The sequence below is a fragment of the Triturus cristatus genome, chromosome 7, assembly GCF_964204655.1.
Source record: "Triturus cristatus chromosome 7, aTriCri1.1, whole genome shotgun sequence".
Taxonomy (NCBI): Eukaryota; Metazoa; Chordata; class Amphibia; order Caudata; family Salamandridae; genus Triturus; species Triturus cristatus.
The window spans coordinates 333,166,148-333,190,524 of record NC_140590.1 but is presented as its reverse complement, the minus strand read 5'-3'; the positions used below and the strand labels follow the sequence as shown (position 1 = coordinate 333,190,524).

The following is a 24,377-nucleotide window of genomic DNA, read 5'->3' as shown; positions in this document are numbered from 1 at the left end:
CACAAAGCACCACACACACTGCCAAACATCGCAACCACATGCATGCACACACACACACAAACCACTAAGCCGGTAGTAAAGTACTTGGGGGTTTGGATGGACAGCACACTCAACTATGTGGTTCAGCCGAAGAAGGTGGCTGGCACTTGTTTTGGTCTTCTTCGTGGTCTGAAGCTCATCCTGGCCTTTTTTGATGCCTCTACCAGGCAGACCGTCGTCCAGGCCTTGATTTTGTCGAGGCTTGACTACGCCTGCTCGCTGTATTTAGGAGTTAATAAGTCTGAGATACAGCGGCTTCAGAGAGTCCAGAATGCGGCTGTCAGATCCATCCTGGGCTTACGCAGACCCTGCTCAGTGACTAGTGCCATTCGAGGGCTTCATTGGCTGCCGGTGGCCAGGCGTATTGAGTTTAAGGCACTTTGCTTTGCCTTTACAATTCTGAAGCTGGCCTCCCCTTGCATTTTATCTGATCTTCTTTTACCGTATATCCCTAGGCGACCTCTTCGCTCTATGGGACAATGTCTAGTCACGGTTCCTCGGGTCAGGAAAGTTCGCGCCGGTGGATGCTCCTTCCGGCATAGAGCGGCCCTGTTGTGGAACTCCCTGCCGGTTCACATTCGGGAGCTCACCAATTTCCTCCAGTCTAGGAAAGCTATTAAGACCTTTTTGTTCCCCTCCCTGTAGGCCTCTTTATTTCTTTTCCTTGTTTTGCTCTGCCGTTGCTTAGCACCGGGACGCCTCTTAGCCGAGGCAGCTGTTGCGCTTTATAAATCCGGCTAACATAACATAACATAACAGTGCACACCGCAACAGACAGCAACCCCATTATCTCAGTCTGTCAATAATACTGCAGTTAAATAATGTATGTATATGTATGTGTTTTTAAACCACAAACCTAGCTACAAATCATTGAAGTGCTGTACAAGATGAGAGGAGCGCAATATTGAATTTGGCATTGCAAGGGGGTACATTGGAGAAGAGATTTGCATTTGGAAGAGTTTGAGAAGGTCAGTTGGCAGGCTACAGAAAGAGTAACATAGGTGCAGTGGCTCTAGAGAGACCAGTGTCAAGGGGATTCTCTTTAAAGGGATCACAGTGCAACATTGGGGTGTTTGAAGAGATGGGTTCTCAGTTACTTAAGATATATCAGGGTCAGGACTCAGGAAGTTAGAGAAAGACATCTCAATTTCTCCTTCCATCACCTTCAGAAATCTAGCCTGGCTGTTTATTTGCTGCAGGTTATGCATAAGCCAACCAAATAAGTCTTACTGTTAGCAGCTGTAGTAGGGTTTTGGAGTTGACAGCCTTGTAGATGATGCAGTAGATCTTCATGGATGGAGGGAGACAGAGGAAGTCAGTGGACTACTCAGAGTGAGAATGATTCTGTCATACTTCCAAAGATATATCGTCAGACAGGCAATAGCATGGAGGATCCTCCAGTAGAGACGCTGAGGGTGCTCAGGTGAGCTGGGTGGCCTCTAACTAGCAATATGTGGCTTCTATTTGATGAGACCTTAAACTGCTGATCTGAAATATAATTCTGGCAGAAAGGCATTCACTTTGCAGAACAGAGATAGTTAGCAGGCAGTTTTTGTCTTGTAAGCAATGTGACTCTTTGTTATGAGCTGACCTTGCTCTTCATGATGTTTGTTGTAAGGAATTGCGATGAGCACACATTCTGTCTTTGTGTGGTGCTACTTGAGGTAGCGCTTTGACATCAATGCTTAGATCGTGGTCACCATCAAGATTCCATGAGGCTCCATATAAAGGATGAAGATCACTGGTGAGAGGATGGAACCTTGGGGAAGGCCACAAGCTTTGAGTAGGGGCTCTTATCTGGACAAAGTTATCTGGGCAATCTGGACTCTGTTCTTCAGGTAGAACATGAACCACTGCAAAGCAATGTCATTGAATCCAGTAGACAGAGGTCGTCACTGCTGGTGATCTAACGTGCCTCATACACCACTTGATTGGTTGAATCTCAGTTCTACGCTGTGACCTAAAGCCAGGATGGAAGCCTGTAGAAGGTTGCTGCTCCTAATTTTAATTTTGTAATGTAAACAGTTGGCAACTGCCTTCTTGATGATCTTCCATAAAAATGGAATGTGATTGATAGGCTGATAACTCGAAAGGCAATAACGGTATAGATTGGACTTCTTTATTGGGGCAGGATCTGTCTGAACTCTTACATGGTGGTTTGGGTGAGAGAGATGTTGATAATGTTGACCAGTGGTGTGAGGCCTTCACCTGTGAGGTTTTTCACTAGATACTATGTAAAGATATAATCTGTGCATGAAGTGGAATTTAATGAGAGGCACTCTATCTGTTAAAGAAATAGTTACTACTCATTTGGTTTACAAGAGGAGGATGAGGTCACATCTAAAGTAGGAGGGAACAAGGAGCCCTACAGAAGCAGAGCATTAATGTCGCCTCCATGTTAGCAACTTGCCAAGACCAGCGTTAGTGCAGCAGTGAAGATCAGAGAGATAAGGCTGCTTAAAGCAGATTCAAATGTGCACTATTGACCCAAAGACCCCCACCAAAATGAGAGGCTGAACACACGGCAGGCAACAATTTGCAGCTCACTTCAAACAATATACATGAACACTCAACAGCAGAGTCACTCAAGCTTCTTTATTGTCTGTACCAACTCACTAACGAAGCATGGAATGGGGCTGGCGAAAGCGAAGGACCGGACTGCTCCTTTTTTATTTTTATGACACCCGGCAGGTGCTGTAAATCTTGCATAAGATACAAGAGCATCGGATGCTCTAAAACTATCCTCAAACAGAGGACCTAAATCTCGAACTATAGTTAGTGATGCCTCAGGTGTCCAACTAGAATATCCTTCATCAGTCTGTGATACCTTCTATGTTGACATACCTCTTACATTTCACTAAGATTGGTTAGGCTGCCAGTCAGGTTTTACGTGGGAGGTGAGTGTTGAGAGGGTATTTCCGGAAAAGGAACAAAACTAATTTCCCAATACTCAAATCATAAATATATTACACAATGTCATTTTATGAAGGAATTAACAAGCATACTGGGCACAATGAAGAAGGGTAGAGTGCATATATTGAATTCATATTAAATCCCAGAAAGAACCTAAGAGTAAAAAGACATGACTATGCCCAAAACAAGTTAATATAAACACAAGGTGCATTGTGTGCTCAAGGTGAATTGGTGCAGTGCTCCACTGAGTGACAAACATTGAGAAACATTGTGATGGAAGAGATTCAATAAAAAAAAATGGCTGCAGTGGAGGTTGAAACATTGATGAATGTAACCTTGGCTGTCATAATATTTTGGATTACCATACACCTATTTGGATCATAAAATACTTTTATGATCCAAATTGGTGTATGGTAATCCAAAATATTATGACAGCCAAGGTTACATGCGTCAATGTTTCGACCCCCACTGCATATTTACATGGGGATCGTCATCAGGTCAGCATCTTGGGCATTTGAAGCTGTAGCTATCTTAATTAGGAGAAAATTAAAAAGACCAATTATCAGTATACAGGGAAATTGACAGCTACTGGGGAAAGGCACATTAAAAGCATATAGAAAGAGAGGAACTAAATTACAAAGTAGTCCACAGATTGATAGAAAGTGGTCTTGCAATTATAATTAAGGGAAAACCGAGCATATGACTGAACACATTATGCAGTAAGATGCACATGAATGCAATTTAGTATTAAACCGAAATATAGATACAATAGACATAGAGGAAATACCTCAGTCGACAATGATTAGTCAGAATGTCAGTAACAGTAGTAAACATGATAAATATGCGGAAATCAATATAATTGCAGGAGCTGGTAAGTATGAGCCAGAACGAGCAAAAGAGACTCACCGGCAGCATGCAGCAAGAGGTCGTCCAGATAAGGATGAATGAAAACCCCCTCTGTATGAAGGAGAGCCATGAGGGGTGCCAGGACCTTCGTGAAGACCCTGGGTGAGGACTTGAGGCCGAAGGGAAGGACGCAAATCTGAAAATGGGCAAACCTTAGGAAATGCTGAGAAGAAGTGGCGACCGGGACATGGAGATAGGCGTCCTCGAGATCCACGGAGGCCAAAATCTCACCAGGCTGAACCAGCGGAATGATTGCCTGAAGGGTGAACATATGGAAGTGAACTGTCCAAACCCAGGAGTTGACCCACTTGAGATCCAGGACAGGGCGAAAGCCGCCGTTCACCTTCTGCACCAGGAACAGAATGGAGTAGGCCCCGTCCCGATCTCCTCGACAGGAACCCCACAAATGGCCTTCTTGGCAAGCAAACAGGAGACCCCATCCAGCAGAGCCACTCTGCGGGGACCGGAGACAGGCACTGGAGTCAGCCGAACCCCAGAATCCGGCGAAACCTGCAAAAAGTCGATCACGCAACCATGACCCACAGTGCTCAGGACCCAGCCATCCGAAACGTCCTGCTGCCACGAGGAAGAAAATGCCGAAGTCAACCACCCACCGGCAGTGAACCGTCCCAGACAGTAGTTGTCAGGGACCCTTCTTGGCAGGGCCCTTTGGCGTGGAGGCAGCGTGCTTGGGAGAAAACGGGGCTGAAACCGCCGGCGGTAGAAAGACTGAGGAGACTCACGCTTCGGGGAAGACCGAGGGGCCCTATTCCAAGGTTTACCAGACGGAGCCAAACCGCCTTTATAGGGCAAAGCATGCGTCTGCTCCTTGAAAGCCTTAGAGATCATAGCTGGCAATTGGTCCCAAAACAGAGCCTGGCCATCAAAAGGTAACTTCAACAAAGCCGCCTTCTCCCCAGGATCAGCCTTCCAGTTCCGGAGCCAAAGGGAATGACGTGCCGCTACCAAGCTCCAGCGGACATGGCCGAAGATTTAATAACTCAGACGAAATGTCCGCCAACAGCTTAGCCTGCTGTTCCATACCAGCCAGAAGGTCAGAGCATTCCGAACCCTCCTGAACAGCGGCTGCCAATTTCTCAAAATCCTGCACCAAAGACTGCGCTGAATAAGCAGAGAAAAGGCTAGCCCTCAGCGCCAAGTTCCCAGCAGCAAAAGACCTCTTAAGGCCAGAGTCCACCTTTTTATCAGTAGCATCAGCTGGGGTACAATCCTCAGGCTGAATCGCCGTCTTGCCAATCAGAGTGACCAAGATAGAGTCCAGCTTCACATTGTGAGGCAAGGGGTCCATCCCTTCCAAAAGGTAAAGTTTCTGGAGGAAGCAAGGGACATGCAATTTATGCACCTCACGCAACTCCCACTTCACCATTTCCTTGACTGGGCCCTAAAAGGGCATGCCCAACCGGGAGAGAGTAGTATACCGAGGAAAGGGAGTTCCACCTGCCTCCCCTAGCTGGAACGGAGGTAACTCCAAATTGTCCCGCACATGCGCCAGAACATCCCACCTCTCCTCCCTGGAGACATACTTGCCGCCAGAGGAGGGAGAAGGGCCATCACCATCTGTCTGGGATACATCGTCCTCAGGATCCAAAGTACGAGGACGAGAAGGACCAGAAGGCACCGGACAAGCCTGAAGAGCCCTAGTCACCGCCGCCTCAATCATGCCCTGTACCTCCTCCCTGGACATGAGAGGCACGTCACCCCCTGAAAGGCCCTGGCTCCTAGGGCGCTTAGGGGGAACTGGGGAACCCTCAGGAGAGGAAGAAGAGGAAGAAGACACCAGATTGTGCTTCGTAAACGCCCGCTTGCGACCCATGGCTGCAGAAGAATGGAGAAGCAACTCTCCAGCAACCTATATGGAGAAAAACCCACCAGCCAACAACCAATGAAATACACTGGCCGGAAAGCAGCCTAAAACAGGAAAAAAACCTCAAAACGCCAACCAAAATAAAAGACCGGGTACAAATCCGTCCTACGAGGTCCCCGTGAAGAGTGTAGTCCGGGTGGAGAGGCATCCACGTCAGCCGGACCCGGAAACACAGCCCCAGCCACAGGAGGACCGTTGAACACCGTCACGGCTTCCCGAGCAACTGACCATCCCCATACCACGAGGAAGACGAGGAGAGGAAGCACAGTCGGGAGAACGTTGCAGAAGGCTCCGCCGTCACAGAGAACCAGGACGAAGTCTCCCAGGTACCGCCACAGGGAGGAACTGAAAGGTAAGTCTCACTAAGGAGACAGAAACAAACAGGTGGAGGTGGGGGCGGGCAGAGTTTTTATTGGCTGGGGGTAGGTCTGGGTGGGAGGCGGGCCTCACTTGTGCTGAAGGAAGGCGAGGGAGGGACGGGAGGTAATGGGTTTAAATGTCTTCATAAAAAAGTCAATTTACTGGCACAGTGATTCTAGAATAAAACTACAGCCCAAGCTAACAGGGCAGCCAGGAGGGTTTGTGCTGCCTTTATCAATCTGTGGGACATTATTGGTCAGAGGTATGCGAGCTGATGTTTTGTTGCGGAAGAGTGATTCTTTTTCACTGGGAAACCCCATGTCCTTAACTCCTGCAGAGAGGTCTTTCATAAAAGATATGATTTCAGTACTGAGGTCCTCATTTAATTTAAAGTAGAGATACGGTCTATAAAGCTTTATCAATACTTCCTGGTGGTAATATAGCCATGCAGCCTGCCATAGTGGGCTATGTCAGCCATTAAAGGCCCGCTCCAGCGTGAAAGGCCAGAGCCGGAGACCAGTGCCATAAAAAATGGAGCTAGCCTTCACATTCACAGCAATAGCTTTGAAAGAAGGCTGAGGTCAGCCCTTCGTTCTACCTATCCTGGCTAAACTGCTTATCCTCATTCAGCCGAACCAGGGAGACCCAGGAGCTGAGCTGAATTCCCCCTCCCTCTTTTCGAGGCTCTAGTGACTCTGTGAGCTACGGGAGGAAAGAGGGGGGAGGGGGTAAAGGCTTCTGTTGCACTGCTGCACAGGCTCTGCTTTTAGCTTTCCCCTGCCCCATCCATATATTTTGGATAGACAGGGCAAGGAGAGAGGCAGGGGCTGTGTATTAGGACATTGTAATGTTGAGAGTTGTGGACCTATACCAGGTTTTATAGGCCGCTGCTGCGCTACTGTCGTCAATGGAGATCTCTACATTCCAATTTTCTAGTCACTGGTATTTATGATTTCAATCCCTACCCCTTATCCACTGGTTTTATAGTGATCCCATGATTTTATTGAGAGCTGTTAAGGAATCCTTTTCGGCTTTCCTCTTGATCTATTTAGTATAACATCATTCTTGTTTTCAAAGGTCAAAATTCCTTAACGTCGTATTTTCAAATGCAAGAACCTCTGAGGCACATAAATGGGATGAGGGGATAAATTGCTGAGGGTAAAACTGGAAGGGGGTCACAGATTGTTAATTTATTGTTTAGGGGGATACTGTTTTTCATTAAAGAACCTTTCAGAAAAGGTTGTGGAGCTCAAAGTTCACATTGACGAAGTAAGATGAAGTGAGATCTGGTACTGGGCACAAAGGTCAATCTTTGCTAGGCATAGAGTTATGAGGGGGTATAAGTTGATGGTGAGAAAGGTTAAATATAGGGGCACCATTGGTGCTTCGATGTGGTACCACTGACACTATCAGAAGGGGTTGGCAGGTGGGAGTCTGTGATGGTACCAGGAGCTGGTCAAATTTATGCTCAGTATCACCAGGGTTTGATGACTAAGAGAAAGTAAAAACTTCTCTGTGGTTTTGACCTATGGACCTTGTTTGCTGACCTTGAGCTGGATTTTTTATAAATTTTAATTCAAAAGATAAGTAGGTGATATTGTTGTCGTAACTGTAAATGTATTTTTGTAGTGTAGTTATTTTCCTATTAATACTGATTGTGTCAAATTCTGTAAAGGAATTTTCCATTGCTGCTAATGCTTATTGGTTATAGGAGCATTCTTAATCTGAATAAGACCCAAGGGGAATGGTAGTGCATTTTAGGTACCCAGAAATTAAGTGTCCAAGTAACTTGGTCCTAATCAGTTTCTTTTTTGCTTTCTCCATCCTAAATATCTTGTTCTGTAGGTTATTATCCTGTGAAACAAATGAGGGGCAAGAAAGGGACCCCAATCATTAACTAAGCAATGTATTCTTCACTATATGATAAAATCCCCTTATCTGACATAATACATACACGATATCCAAAAATCTGTAGAGTGGTGTAACTTAATTAAACCAGAATAATAACAGAGAGGAGAGAACAAAAGACCCTTGTAGCAGTTAGTGTACATATGCAAGTCGATGGGGTGAGACCAATAACCATGACAACCTGGGCATACATATACAAGAAAACAAGGACTCCTTCGGGGAATACTCCAAACAAGTAGTGCATTAACCATCCACAACCCAGCTTTCCCTCCTGCCACTCATTGACTTTATGCTTGTTTTTGACCATGATTAATGCTTCCAAATGCTCACAGGTTCAAATCCTGGCGGCTCCACTCAGCCTTTTATTCTTCTGAGGTCGAAAAAATGAGTATCATTGAGTTGGGTAACAATAAACATTTGTTATTCAGCGCCAAGATACCCTTGGGTGAACGTACGCTTTAGAAATACTCCTGTTATGTTATGTTGTCTTTGACCATGAGCAGGGCTCCGCTGCCTTTTGGCTAGGATCACGCTATGGAAATACAACATACATACATACATACATTCATATTAAAATGTGTAGTGGGGACGGAACAAAATTAATTCCCCAATACTCAACTCATAAATATATTACACAAAGTGAGGTAGGACTGAACACATCATTTGACAAGGATCAGATGCATATCTGCTTGAAAAACTCAGTATTAACATATATGTGTGAATCACCAGAAGCAATGTTCTTACTTGGAGTGAGGTTTCTCGACGGCATCCACGGGCGGAAGAGGACGAGTGTAGGAGAATGGAAACCAGCCTTTCCTGTGAAAGAAATCAGATGTCTGTCAGACATGTTAGATACATGCCTTTAGTGTCCTTAAAAGTTATGATCACTAGCACCCAAACTCACTCACGGTTTAGCATCTGACTACCTTTCTTCAACTGTTACCAGCTATAAACTTACCCGTAACCTACGATCTGCCAGCAACAATCTTCTGGCCTCACCCTAGTCACCCAGTGTTGCATACAGATTCCAGTCCTTCTTGCTGCTTGGCCCCATCCACTGGTACGCTCAATCAGTCAATAGATTTGTAGAGCACTACTTGTCACCTGTGAGTGTATCCAGATGCTGGCACGGTCTATTTGAATATCCGAATCACCAGGTCTTCTGGGACTTCTGGAACTCTGGAAGAGATGGGGAGGTCTGTAGATGAAGGGTAACTCGTTCCATGTCTTTGCTGCTAGGTAGGAGAAGGAGCGACCTCCGCATCTGCTATGTCAAATGCGGGGGTGAGGGTTAGAGAAAGGGACGCGGAGAAGAGGTGTCTAGTGGGCTGATGGAAGTTCAGACGGTGGTTCAAGTAAGCGAGTCTGCAGTTGTGAAGGACCTTGTATGCGTGGGTCGGGAGCTTGAACTGGCATCTTTTCTGTACATGGAGCTAGTGGAGTTCCCTTAGGTAGGGGATGAAGTGGGTTCATCTAGGGAGATCCAGGTCAAGTTTGGCTGCAATGTTCTGGGTGGTCTGTAGTCGTCGGAGGAGGTGAGCTGTGATTCCTGCATAGAGAGCGTTGCTGTAGTCCAATCGGCAGGGTATTAGGGCCTGGGAGGTTGTGCGTCCACTGTTCCTGCAAACATCAGCCCTCCATCGAGGAATTCTTTTTTGTTTTATTAATTCTTTTTATTAAACAATATCAGTGGAGTGGTCAATGCATACAGTAACTCATCAGGTACAAGTGTGTCACAGTTATGCAAAATAGGAGGTCATTACATACATCTGTACAGTGAGAGAGAGTACTAAGGATAACAGAATAATATATCAAAGAGTCAGCGGTTCGTCAGCGGGGGGAACAAACGGGAGTTCACATATATCAATTGAGGAATTCTAATTCATCCTAAAGAACCGTCGGTTTTACACTGCAAAGCCATGGTTAATGCTAACCTCTCACATCCTTCACACACTATGAATATGGAACTGTCCATTATTTTGTTTTACTCTCTATATCGCCCCGCTGTCCTATGTAAATAGTGCATTCTTGCTTATGACTCCAAGTTGTTCATACTCAATAGCCCCATATAGAACTTCAATCACATAATCGAACCCCATGTTTCTATCTACCACCCATGTGCTCAAGTTGTATTGTACTGCTGCTCTTCTTTATTTCTGTTAGAAATATTATGTTGCTAATTACATTTTAAGAAAATACTGGTAATTTTTAATTGAAGGTGTTATGTGAGTGCCCAAGTTATCCATGGAGGAATCTGCGGCTGTACCAGCCTCTATTGCAATAAAGCCAATAAAGCCATTACTTTAATGGAGAGGACACACCTTTCTGGTTATTGACTCGGGCTGGGTTAGGGACTGTCATGGAGAATCTGAGGGCCTCCTTTATGGTCTAAGGTGCTATTATAGAAAGCTCTTTCCTTTGCTTTCTGGAGTAAGAAACTGTTCAAAATGGCTTTAAGAGAAGTTGGATCTCAGCAGTTGATACTTTGGGATTGGTAGCCCTGGGCCTTCAACTACACACATATCCCCTCTTCCTGTGGTTCTGTCACAATGAGTGGAGAGGTGTGGCGCAGCGGCAGGACGGCTGACTCCAGAACACAGGGGCTCACGGTTTGATCCCCAGCGCCAGGTTAGCCCATCACCATGTAATTCTGGGCAATAGCTTGCTTAATCTTCCCGATGTCCCCAAGCGCCTTGACACCCTCAGGGGTAATTGTTCGTGCTTTACAAATACCAGGTTATTATATTTATTATTAATGACAACCTTGCAGCATGCTAGGTAGCAGGAAGTAGAGAGAGAGCTGTTTCCTTTAACTGTACAAACTTGCAGGGACATGTCCCAGCCAGAAGGGACCTTGCTGTTTGCATCCTAACACTAAATAGGCATGTGCTCATGGAAAAAGCAGGCCTCTCTGGCAAAGAAAACACATGAAGGTCGCACTTTACTGTGTCCCAATGGTACATACTCACTAGTGAGCAAATAATTAGCAAGAATCATTCTGATTTGAAATCCTGAACGGTGTATGTTGCACAGTCATCCATTGCCCTGAGCACCCTCATTTTCTGCTGACTGGCACTGGTGGTAACTGACTCTGACTGTCCTTGGGATCTGCCTAACCAGGCCCATGGCCAGTGCTATGCTGAAAGACACACTTAGAATACAGTGAAAACACCTACATACACTAGGGTACACTATGGGTTAGGGCATCCCTATGATTGGCATGACCTCCCCTATAAGACTCTAGGACACAATAGGGCAGGGGGATCAAAACTACCTTTAAGTCCCTAGTATATAATAGGGCATGCCAGTTTAGAAGCCAACAGCCCTTTCTGCGCTTGCATGTGTGCACTGCTGAGGCCTGAGGTCAGTTTAAAAGCAGCCCTGTGTTGCAGGACTGCTTTCAACGAGTAAATTGTACCCAAACTCGACTTTGGTGATTGAGGCACTTGAAAATACTAAAATATGTTGGCATATTAGGTACTCCCAGGGTCTTTCTAGGTGTCTCAGTGGTGGGGGGCGAGGTAATTATAAGGAGGACCCTTATAAAATAGGATTTATAATCCTTGGGTTTAGTGAAATTGCAATATCACTGGCCACATTGCAGTAAAATGCTTCCAAAAATCGACTTTTATGCTAGAAGCACAGTGGAGTGAGGATCTGCAATGTTTTGACATATTCAGAACCCCTAATATCTCCCCTAGGTGTTTCAGGGGGGGAAATGGGTACTGTAGATATATGCAGTGTCCTTATAAAAGATGTTTTATAAGCCCTGGTATTGGAGTAATTGCCCAGTTCATTTTCCCCATTGCAGATCCCTAGCCACAAAGGTTAACAAGACAATAAGTTATTAATTAATAACTCCAGCCAGGATAAATATAAATATATTATTCAAGGACTTACTAGAATGGTATTGATAAATCCCAGCACTGACACCAAATGTTGGAAAGTGGTTATTAGTAGTGGCAAAAATACATCTGCCACTGTCAATAAAGCCATTAACACAGTCCAAGGCTCAGCATAGGTCTCAGAAAATGATTCCCATGCTCCACCCTTGACAGCTTGGCTGCGAGCAGGCAGACGTAACTTCAAAGACAGGTACGTAAAGCATTTAAAAGCACCAATTCAGTAAATAATTAAAACACAACACACAATAAAAATCCAACAAAACATTATAACAAGCATTTGTAATGCAATCAGTCTCGCCTTTTGGACCTTATATGTATTTAGCTATGCAACACATTAGCCTGGGTGCTGAAACATCTACTGTTCTTTAACATGGAGGGAAAGTAAGCACCAAACTGCGTGACACACCAGGTATGGGAACACATGGAGAGAAATATTGCCTTTCAGCAGGAAATGGTATAGTCCAAAGCTCTGTTTTCGGTGGTCATATCACTAAAAATACAAGATTTCAAAAACAATATTATTGTCTACGGGTGCTCGGGAAAGACAATTTCTATGGAATGGAATCTAGAGAATGCTAAGGTGATTCTGGTAATTTACTGACCTCTGCTGGTCGTTTTCTATCAAGAAAGTTATATAGAGGCAGTTGCCAGAAAAATTAAAAATGAAAATCCCTCAGCAGAAAGTAATTTTGGTATTTTACTGATCTCTACTGCTTGTTTTCTATCAAGACAGTTAAAAAGAGGCAGTTGAAGAGAAAAAAAAGTCCCTACATGGAAGCAGACAAGTCCTAGGGCTGATCTCCAGAGCCCACAAAGTACATACACATATAAGTATATACTAAAGTATACACAAGAGGTCTTGAATGCTCGACCAAAAAAAATAGATAATATTTTTATCTTTAAAATGACACCCAAACGAAAAAGTTCCACTGTCGGGAACCAGGTATATGGCATTTTAATGATTAAACACTTTTTAGTGCTTAGAAACCAATAATGCCACTTCTGGACATGTTTCTCCTCTGACCAGGACAAAGTCAAAGTTTGAGGCCAACCACAATGAATCCCTGGTCGCATACACTAAGCGGGAGGCCCTAGTCAATATTTTACCCTCCCACTTAGAAACAATTGTGGAGGATTTCTCACCAGACGTCATGCAGCCTCCTCCAGCTGGTCAGATTCGGTGAGGGTTTGCCTCGTATTGTGTTTTGGACACTTTGGAACCTCTAGAGGAACTTCGGGAAGATGTTTCAGAAGTTTGGGAAAGTTCTGTGAAATTTTGTGAAAGATCTCTAGAGGGTGACAGGACTCTCACAGAAAGGCAATCCGGCGAAGCCTCACTGAATCTGACCTGCTGGAGGAGGCTGCATGACGTCTGGTGAGAAATCCTCCACAAACGTTTCTAAGTGTGAAGGTAAAATCTTGACTGGGGCCTCCCGCTTAGTGTAGCCGACCAGAGCTTCATCTTGGTCGGCCTCAAACTTTGACTTTGGCCTGGTCAGAGGCGAACAAATGTCCCGAAGTGGCACTATTGGTTTCTAAGCACTAGAAAGTGTTTAATCATATCTCTGGATCTTTTTTGTTTTGGTGTCATTTTAAAGATAAAAAATATTTTCTAGTTGTATTAATTGTTTTTGGATTTTTATTGTGTGTTGTGGTTTAATTATTTACTGAATTGGTGTTTTTTAAATGCTTTACATACCTGACTTGGAAGTTAAACCTGCCTGCTCGCAGCCAAGCTACCAAGGGATGAGCATAGGAATACTTTTCTGAGACCTATTTTGAGCCCTAGACTAATTTAGTAGCCTTATTGCCAGTGGCAGATGCATATTTGCCACTACTAAAAATCCAACAGTGTACAACATAAAGCAGGTGCCTAGAGGCCCAACCGTTAGCCGGTGACGCAGTCTGTTTGGGCAGGTAGAAGAATTACTCTGTGTCTGAGAACAAATGACGGGCACCAGTTCTAAAAACAGCACGAAAATAGATGAAGGTTGCTTTTAATACAAGGATATTTGAACAAATACACATAACATAAAATACCTAGGTGGCAACTGAGACCCAAATTATGCAGCAAGTTTTACTGAATTATGTGGTAAAGGAAAGCCAAGGTGTGTTTAAGGGAAAGAACAATTATGCTGCATATAATGCGATCAAAGGGAAATTATGCAGCACCTTTATTAGCATTATCATATAGCTATTTTGACGTGTTATTAGACATTAATAGAATACAGATCCTAAATACTAAGTACTCAATATATGGATTTCTTGATTTTAAAAAAAGTGCGCATTTACAAAATCCTATTTAAATGGTTTTCCCCAAGATGCAATGACTTTGCGTCCCATGAAAACAAAGCTTTACAAGCAACCACAGAACAAAATATATGACTGCCGCCATTTTAACACCACTGTCCTTTGCACCTTAGAGAGTAAAATATTTTGTGTATAACATACCCAAAGATGCACTGAGCACACAACAAGCCTACGTGTACACACCTCCATAACACAAAGCGGGCCTCCTTTTAAAATGCACATCCAAGTTATTTTTCAAACCTGTATTCTTTTTTTGTTCGTTTTTGCCCTATATTTACTTTATAGGCCCTCTGAATGTAGCTCTTTCCATTAACAAACAGCCCTCCAGTATGGTACAGCACTGTACATTCAAGACGTCTGCCCTTAACAAGAGAAGCGGAATGTTGGCGATGCTTCTAAAACTTGAGAGTCTAATTCTTAAAGGTGTTAGTAAATCTGAACTCTCAGGTTTACAATCTCTCCTGGGTGCAGATTTATGAAAATGGGGAATTCAAAGAGGTTTCCTAGAGAGTGAGCCTGGAAACTGCTATATACTGACAGCAGGTACAAGTTTCATGGAAAACAAGTGTGAATTTAAAATTACAGCCATGCGGCGGCATTACCACCTGTGTAGTCATATAGAGTGTACCACAGTATTCCCATGGGGATAATTGTTCATCCTTTCTACTTATTTTTCTGCATGTTTTTTTTTCATAGCAATACCTCCACCCCTCTCCACCCAGGCCCCACACCAGGTCTACCACTAATTTGGGGGCTGCTCTGATCCCATTCTCACCTTTGAACGGGAGTTACGTCAGCCCCTGGCAGGAGTAAATTGTCAACCATTTCCATGGTGATAATGGTGGAGAAATAGATTTTTAAATATCAAAAATTCTGCAATTGTAGGTGTTCCTAAACAGTCAAGTGCATTTACACTCTCAAACGCCCACTCACCAATCCTGGAGTAGACTTTTTTTATTTACTATATCATTTCATCGCGGAGAAATACTGTTTATATTACATTTAAGGTATTTTTTCCTACTGCAGACAAAGCTCACCATCATCCCATTAATTGGGATGTTACCACTATCTGAGCAAAACTGCCACCATTTTTAATGCCTAACTACATCAATTACTAACTGAAAGTTGACAAGCTAACTTATGCAAAGTATCAGGGAAAGGGTTGCAATAAGTATGCAAAATTTCTAACAACTTTTGATCTGTTTGAACAAGAAACTAGTTTTCTGTTAAAACATCCAAATTATGGAATATATGGTGGCCTATGTGTATCAAATACATAATTACAAGGAGAACGCTGCACTCATGCAATCATGTCAGTCCAGTGTCCCTACGTTCAGGCAAATCCACAATGTTCCATTGACTTTTGAAATAACTTTTAGGTTTGAAGGCTCCACTGCAGACATCTCAGAAGCAGATACACTCTTCCCTCCTCCATCGCTCCTTTACTCATTCCAAAACCTCCTCCAACTGCTGTGATCTCCACACGTTCTAGACCCTTCCCTCTTCTATCCCGCCAGTATCCTTTTCAATCCAACTAAAGGACTAACATGTCCACCGTTCAAATGAATTTCATATTTTCCTATACTAACTCACCATTAATACTTTTTGGGTTCCGGAGTAGCGTTCTACTCGTCGAAAAAGCGCTTCTACGCCTCACCAGGGATGGTAAGCACTATATAAATGCAATTACAATTACATACCTGAAGGAAAAGCTTTGATTTTTATATAGGTGAGTCCATCCTGTGTACAGAACATGGGCATTCAGCTTGCCAGTACGGGGCAGTCTCTTACTCCTGCTTTGTGTCTGGGAGCGGCAAGACGATATTTCTATTCCATTATGTTACAAATACAAAAGCGAGTGGTGTACTTGTTTCATTCTAAAAGACATGTCTACTTTACAAACTGGAAAAAACGTGTATTCATGGGTATGCTGCAGAGATCTGTCTGTAACGGCAGGCCATTGGCTGAGATCCAGGCAGATCCTGCTCATCCTGTCATCTTTTTACCATCATGCATTTGTATACATACCACTGACAAGGGTACTGTTGTATCTGCTGCTCAGCCTGTGTGACTGTGGGGTGGAATGTTGGTGAGTGATGATGCTCTGGAATGTTTGATGGGAAGAGTCAGTTGGGAGGATGGGCGGGGCTGCAGGAAGGCTGCTCCTGGTAGGGCTCTTGATGATAACATCTATCTTAATAAATCAACCTACATACTCTACATGCGTCATTCATTCATTACAGGTATACCAATCTCTAATAATGGACCACAAATAAGTAATTCATTGTGGATCTTGTGAATATGGTGATAATTATGATCAGAATAATGACAACATCATTAATATTGTTGCCAATAATAATGATATTGAGCAAATGTTACATGATTATGATTATTGTTATTATTATTTGCATCATCATCAATATTATTGATATCATCGTTATCATCATCATCGTTGGCATCCTCAGTGCTACTATACACCGCCACATCACTTCTCCTTTTTTAGGTCTCGCCTGACCCAGCGCATGCGCTGGTCTGGCGAGACTTATTGAGAGGGCTCCAAAAAGTGCTACCAGGCCAGCCCGGAGCTACAGTGCATGTGCGCGGGCGCCTCGTGCCGCGCTTTACCGCGATTACTTTCACTTTCGCGGCCACACGGCCGCTTTGATGTTTGATCGTGATCGCGATCGGCATCACTTTCACTTTCGCGGCCGCACGGCCGCTTTGCATAGCCAATAGGTCTCGCTTTTGGGACCTTATAAGTATTTAGTTATGCAACTGTTACATGGCTAAACACTTATAAGGTCCCAAAGGCGAGACCTATTGGCTATGCCAATGCTTGTTTTTAGAATGATTTTGAATTCTCTTTCCACCACACGTTTATTGGCATGGATTTCTCTAATTTGATAAATGCTTTTAGTACCCAACTCAAGGTCATCCACTAAATACAGCCATTGAGCACCATTTTCTAATCCCCAATCATACATTATCTGCTGTCAGTATTCATGTACAAAAGAAACATCATATGAGGCAATTTAAGATGATAGTTGACCAGTCATTTATATTTTATATGTGCAGTGCGCAACAATGGCCACGAGGTGGCGCCATTGCTACGTTCCATTTTTACTACTGAATACTGATTGCTCGTAATGAAACCTGTAAATTTGTACGAGGCACAAGCCCACCCCTGTACCTTTAAACTCAGGTCTGATACCAGATTTTCAAAGGGGGCCTGAGTTGTATTCACAATGCTCTACTACATAAATGCATAATATTACTTTAGAAGAGTTACTTAGAGGCTCTCGAAAAACAGATTTACAAAAACAGAAAGTAAGCTTGGTTGGCAGATTTACCCTTGCTTGCTTTCTCAGCAGTCGGCACAATTGTCCCATTTGCTTATGTTGAGCCTTTTAATGCAGCAATCAACTTCTCTGTCTGTAAAGTCTTCTTGGCAACTCTCATTCTCTCTAGAAACCTTTTGGGAATAAAATGGGTGGCCTTCCTCCCCTGCCACCCCACCCAAGAAGACTTGGTAAAAATAGGGGGCAAAACAGAGCATTTTCAATCTAGTTTTGTCTAAAAACTCAAAGGTCAAAGGAGTTGAGGCCCTACGTGTTTCTTAGGAGTCCACCAGCAGTGCTGCTGAATCCTGGAGCTGCTGAATACCAAAGCTGCATAGTCTTTCATCCACCTCATCTTTCTTGCTTCTATCACCATTTCCTACACTTTCTGTCCCTTTATTTAACTTTTACAGGTTCTTTTTCATCTACTTTCATCCTTTATCACTATTGTCCTATCTTTGTCTTCTTCATTCTTTCTTCTACTTCTGCCTTTCTTCCTGTTGCTCTGCGACAAAGTCTGATGATGAAAAATCAGCCCAGGTCCCCATCTATGCAAAGGCTGGTGCCTGCCACCTGCAACCATTTGCACAAATTAAGCTCTGGTTGTGCAGACAGTGTAATAATCGTGGCATGACATTTGGCATGGCCTAATAAGCTTTTTGCATCTTTCCTGATATCTACGTCCATCCTCCGTATATTTATGTAGTTCTTACACTTCTCAGAAGATATGTAATGATATATTATGACGATAATCTCCTCCCAGGGGCACGGATGGAGAATAAATGTCATGCACATCTCATAGTTTCATTGGACAGCAGGGTTCTAGTCAGACACACTTCACGGGGTCTGGCACCACAGCCGCTGCTCGGGTTAAGGAAACACATGCCAGGTAGGAGGCGTAACAGCATCGAAATGACGGGATCTGCAGGAGCCCTGTGGGTCTGCTTCCGCTCACCTGAAGATTTAACTGTGACAGTCCAGGTGAAAATGGGGTAGTACCAGAAGAACCGGACCCAGAGTTGCTGCTTCTCTTCCTGCAGAGTGGTCCTACTATAATTATTCTGCTTGCTCCTCCCAGCGCCAGGTTATGGCAGACTCCACATGAGAGGCCCAGTGTTCAAACCCATTTTGCAATCGCAGACTCTCCGATTCTCAACACTACACGATTTGCAACCTCAGAGTGCATTTTGGGAATTTAGGAAATGCATTTTGAAAGTCGAAAAGCATTTATGTCGCAAGTTGGGTTTACTGACCCACATCGAATTACCATTAGGAAAGAGCATGACAGGCGAGATTCTTCTGAACTGTGAGTTGTATACATAAATGGTTGGCAACCATATGTGCTGGCGCAAACAATCCCTCAGTTATCAAGACCTCAAAGGTTTGCAAAGAGGAAGGTGTCCCATAGGGACCGCTCTTTGTGAATGGTGTTGGCAGCTGCAGGGAGGAGTACGCAGTCATTTGGGGGGCACTGTTTGTTCCCCAGAAAGTTTCACAAAATGGGCAAGTTTCTGTAAAAAAGGAAGTGCCAGATATTTTAAGAAACATAGGGTGCTTTTGGGAAAAAAAATGTTTTCCATTTTGGAATGCAAGCACAGCGATTGTGGTGTGCTGATCCTTGCAGGACACCATCCCGATGTTTGTAGCCAATCATTGAATGTTGCAAGTAGCAACAAAATTATTATTCATTAGACAGGTCATTCTGCGACCCCGCGCAACTGGAGATGATTGCGATGTGACGCAATAGTGCATAGGTTTCATCACAAAATTAAAGACTCATCACAAAAAGTCAGTGCACAATTTGCGACCACTTTTTGCATTCAGTCTTTTGATAAATAGCCCATTGTACTGTGAACTTTTCAATAAAGTACAAATTGTTACTTTTTTTTTAATGTTTCTTCAATCCTCATCAACCTATCCTCAAAATGGCATGTTCATGTTTCAGAAAAAATGGCTGCATTTCTGAAATATATGTAAATCCGATATCTGATCTATAGTTTATGCTGAGTTAAGGAAAATTCTTATTGATTTTTGCCCCTTCATTTAAGAGGGCATTTACTATTGTGATTGTTCTTTCATGACTCGTATTGAGGCATTTCAGTATTTCTATGTAAATGAACAGCAGCCTGGAGATGTCATCGGTACCGTGTGTACAGTTGTGTTGTCCAAGGGTTGGGATTGGTAACTCGTTTATGTTTTAATCTGTTCACTCAGCCCCCTGTTAGTAGTGTGTCAGCCGTATCATATGATTGAGAAAACCGGTTAGAAAATGAGGTGAGAAAAGAAGCTGAAAGCATTTTGAAAAATGATAGATCACGTGACCCTTAATATCTAGACTTGTTTAACTTCTGTTAAGATATACAGCATTTTAGTTGAGTTTTAGGGATATTATATTGAAAATGTAATTGTTTTAGCACCAATCTTTCGAAGTCCTCTTTAGTCCCAACATCCCTAGAAAAGGCAAGGTTTGCCTGGCGCACCATTCAAGTATTGGAATACTTAATTACTTTCCCTTCTGAATCTCTACAGTTTTAGCCAATTCATATGATAATTGCGCTGCAAACCCCACTTTTTCAACATTTTCTCCAGTGCTGGAGCAGTATAAGTTTGGCCATAAATATGTCATGCATATACATTCTTGCACCTATTTACGACATTTATATTCAAAGTTTGGTCTAATTTTATTAACACGTATGGCACATTTAAATGAATTAACCATATGTATGCATTATGACCATTAAGAAGTTACATATAAGTGTATTAGGCTAATCAATAGACCGATGCAACAATGTTGATTATATAATCACATTTATTAGTGACTGTTTACCTTCCACTGATTCATAATGTTGTAAAGTGCATCCATTCTGATTCTCAAGTTAACTCAGAATGACATTAAAACAAACAGGAAATGTTTGCTTTAACACCACCAGTATGTTGTTTCTTTCCTGTGCAAGTGCATTATCGGGATTCTCGTTTGTTAGAGAAAGGCTTATTGTTATGTATTAGACTGCTGATAGTGGATAGTGGAGCAATCATGTGAGAGAAGGCCTCCTGTCCACGGTATACCAGGAGGATGCAACATTCAAGGTTAACAGCTGCGTACCTAATTGCATGGAGATGGTAACTTAGGGAGTATGCTGACTCCCCTCAAGTGCAGTTACTGGATTGGCTGTCAGTGGTGGGAAGAGATATAGACGTTCTAGAAACTGTAGACTGTTTTTAGGTTGAGCCTTGGCAGCATGCATGCGCTGTCCGCAAGACTTGCTGAAATAGTTAAACCACTCTATTCCCACCTCCTGCTTACGATTGGTTCATTCCAGCATTGCTCTTCTTTGCTGCCTCCTGTCTCGTTACAGCAGCTGACAGCTCACTTCCTTTGAAGGCTCAGGAGCACCGGTAAAGTACAGTGTACTTATGTTTGCCTTTGTTATCTCCTGTGTGTGAGAACTTTTTTATTTATCTTTATTGATGCTTTTGGCCCATTGCTGCTTTTGCTCGATTTCACTTCTGCTTTGCGTTATAAGCCCTCCCCTCACTCTCTGAGTGCACACAACCCCTGCAACAGTAAACAGACATTCCAACCTTTTGGAATGATCAACAGATTAGAATTGACATGTTTTCCATGATTTTGTAAGCATCAATTATTAAATTGTTTTTATTGTACAGTAAGCAAAGTGAATTAGTTTAGTTGATTCTTTTTTAATTATACCAAATATATGTATTATCAGCACGGAACACAGGGGACATGCACAATATTTTTTATACTGCAGTTGAATGAATGAATGTGTGTGTATTTGTTTACTTTTTCATCATAAGATCATTCTCCTGCGTGTTTTAGTTACTGTGGTATAGAAAAGTAACTAATGCGTATGTACGCAATGTCCAGTTGAAGATGGTGAATATCTTCTGCCACTGGTGCATTCGGATAGCGGCATGAAGTTTGCTGGTTACATGCACTGGTTTCAATATTGAGAAACAGGGTGAGAGTTTCACAGATCGGAAGTGTGTGTCAACACTTTTTCCACTTTCTCGGCAATGCCAGTCAGTAAGTTTTGTCGAACCATGTGGTCATGAATTGACATGTTTTTTATGATTTTGTAAGCATCAATTATTACATTGCTCTTCTTGGGCAGTATGCGAAGTGAATCTGTTTAGTTGATCCATGCATTCTTTTTAATTATAACATATTTTGGTGTGTATTATCAGGACAGAGAACAGGGGACATGCACATTTTTTTATTACCACAGTTCAATGAATGAATGTGGGTTTATTTGTTTACTATTTCATCATACAAGCATTCTCCTGCATGCTTTAGTTACTGTGGTATAGAAAAGTAACTAACGTGTAAGTACGCAGTGTCCATTTCAAGCAGGGCCGGACTGGGAACCAAAACTAGCCCTGGCAAACTGCTCGGCCGGCCCTCTTGTTGTGGAGGAGGGGTGCAGCCGAGCTGTTTACAACAGCCGGTTTCGGCCGATTTCGTTACAGGGGGCCGATATTGCCGGCCCCCGGTAACAAAACCGGCCCCCACCCTAGCGGCCCACTGGGGAAATGCCCGGTGCCCGCATTTGCCAGTCCGGCCCTGATGGTGACTATCTTCTGCCACTGGTGCATTCGGATAAGCAGCAGTAATTCGTCAATCACATGCACTGGTTTCAATTTTGAGAAAGTGGCGTGAAAGTTTCACAGATCGGGAGAGTGTGTCAACCAACATGTGTTTCACTTTCACAGCAAGGCCAGTCAGTAAGTTTTGTTTAAATGTGTGGTCTGAATCCTTTAATTGGATAAGTGAGAGGGTACGGATGGAGACAAAAATGTAACACTAATACCACATTTTCTGTCACTGTTGTGAACAGGTTTGCTCTTAATGTATGGATATGAATGGCTTTTTAGAATCCGGTGTATGAAAAAGGATCAACATGAGGTATACAGTTTTTGGTGATTTTATATGCATGGTTACCGTCATCATATATATATGATTTGGCAATGTCATGACATATCAGTTGTTTGGCACACGGTTTTTACGAGTTTGGAGAAGACTTTTGTATTGTGTTTCGATTTCTGATGAATGTATGCACGCATAATCAACTAATTCCTCACTAAGGAAACATGCTAAACAGGCTTTGGAGACTTCGAATATTGCAGGGGTATCAAACAAGTGCCATGCAACCTCATTCAGTAATACAAGGAAACCCTTGTTTCTAGTTCTACCTGAGCATTCCAGACCACACTACCTGAGCAAGCAGCCTAAAACATTGTGGCCACCCAACATATAAGCGCAGAGTAAAGCATGTTTAACATTCAATTAACGTGCATAATTTTTTGTAATGGAAAAGCGTGCGCAGATTAGAATATCGTCAATAACATTTTAATGGACTTGCTGATAATAATCGTCCCACAAAGTGTTGGGGGACATAAATATTCCACACAACACCACACAATTCAATGCCACACAATTCTGCCCACACAACATAATTACACTCCACCTAATGCCACTCAGCGCCACACAATCACACTACACATAATTACACTCTATACCACATACCGGCAATCCACATAAATGCACTCCACACCATAATACATATTTCAAATAAGCATAATTTTGGTCAACGCCACACAGTTCCACGCCAAACAATTCAACTTCACATATTTCGAATACACACCACATAATTCCAAACCAAACCACATATTTCAAATACATAACACAATTCCAGAACACACCACATACCTTCAATACACAACACAGATTACACATCACACCACAAGTAACAATTCCAACACAACCCACATAATTCCACTGCACACCACATACATCCACTACACTCCAAACCAAAACACATAAGCAAAACACATTATCATTTACAATACCAATAGCTCTAACTCTTGCAATTGTGAGACCTATTGCATGGCAAATGCTTGTTTATTTAGTGTTCCATAGTTACTTAAGTAGACCTCATCCTGGTTTGAGAGAGAGCAGATCTCTCTCTGCTGGGCTTCTGTGAACGTGATTCTTTATGCTGAACACTATTTGAATTTCTTTCGAACCTTCTATTATTTCCCTATAGAAATCCTATTTAGAGAGTCTTGAGCTTAGCATATGCTTAGATTAGGATTAGAAAGGGATTTTTTTTATTGAACACCTGATTGCCACAATCTTTTTTGCTTGCACTGTGGCTGTTACTAACTTGTATCTGTTTTTACTACGGCTTCATTGACTGGCTCATTTTGGTCTCAAGACTTGAGTCTTGGTCCTCATTGTAGAGTCACATTGGCTTCACCGACACTGAATTGAAATTCCATTGCTAGCTTCCTTACAACGCTTCACGTTCACTAATAAAGGTCCATTAGACCAATGGGGAAATATATTTGATGACTTCACTAACCGAATGAGGTTAAGATATCCGTGCTCCATCAGTAGGTAGTATCACTCACTCAAATTTTCTAAAGGAATTTGTAAATTCACCAGCCTCGACTGAGCACTAATTGTGCATACATGAAAAGATTTCCTCTACCTTATACTGAATAATTCATCTTAACCTTTCGTCCAAGTCTGACAGTGGGGCAGCAGAGGGACTGTGTGCCTTAAAGAAAGCAGGAAAAATGCCACCCTTCAATAAGGTGGTTAGTAACAGACACCAACAGCAGCTCTCACATGGGCTGCGCCAGTGATAGCTGTGCACCTGGGGCCGTATTATGAATAAGGCATGCTTTACCTGTTTGTGCCATGGTGCACCTTTCAAAAGGAACAGTGCGCTGTCTTACAAAGAATGTGCAATCCCTAGGACAGCTGCGAACTCGCACTGACTTGAGCAG

At 43.0% G+C, this 24,377-nt stretch overlaps 1 protein-coding gene across 4 annotated transcripts in view; it reads right to left on the bottom strand.

Moving 5' to 3' along the window:
• LOC146809607 (BAR/IMD domain-containing adapter protein 2-like) overlaps positions 1 to 24,377 on the bottom strand; it is a 331,432-nt gene that overhangs the window by 14,511 nt on the left and 292,544 nt on the right. For all 4 annotated transcript variants that reach the window (XR_014966465.1, XM_085616451.1, XM_085616452.1 and 1 more), the window contains one exon: positions 8,756 to 8,827. Coding sequence is in view for 3 of the 4 variants with exons in the window: in XM_085616451.1 (XP_085472577.1) it covers positions 8,756 to 8,827 (72 nt within the window). In the remaining variant the exon portion in view is untranslated. The remainder of the gene's footprint in view (positions 1 to 8,755; positions 8,828 to 24,377) is intronic.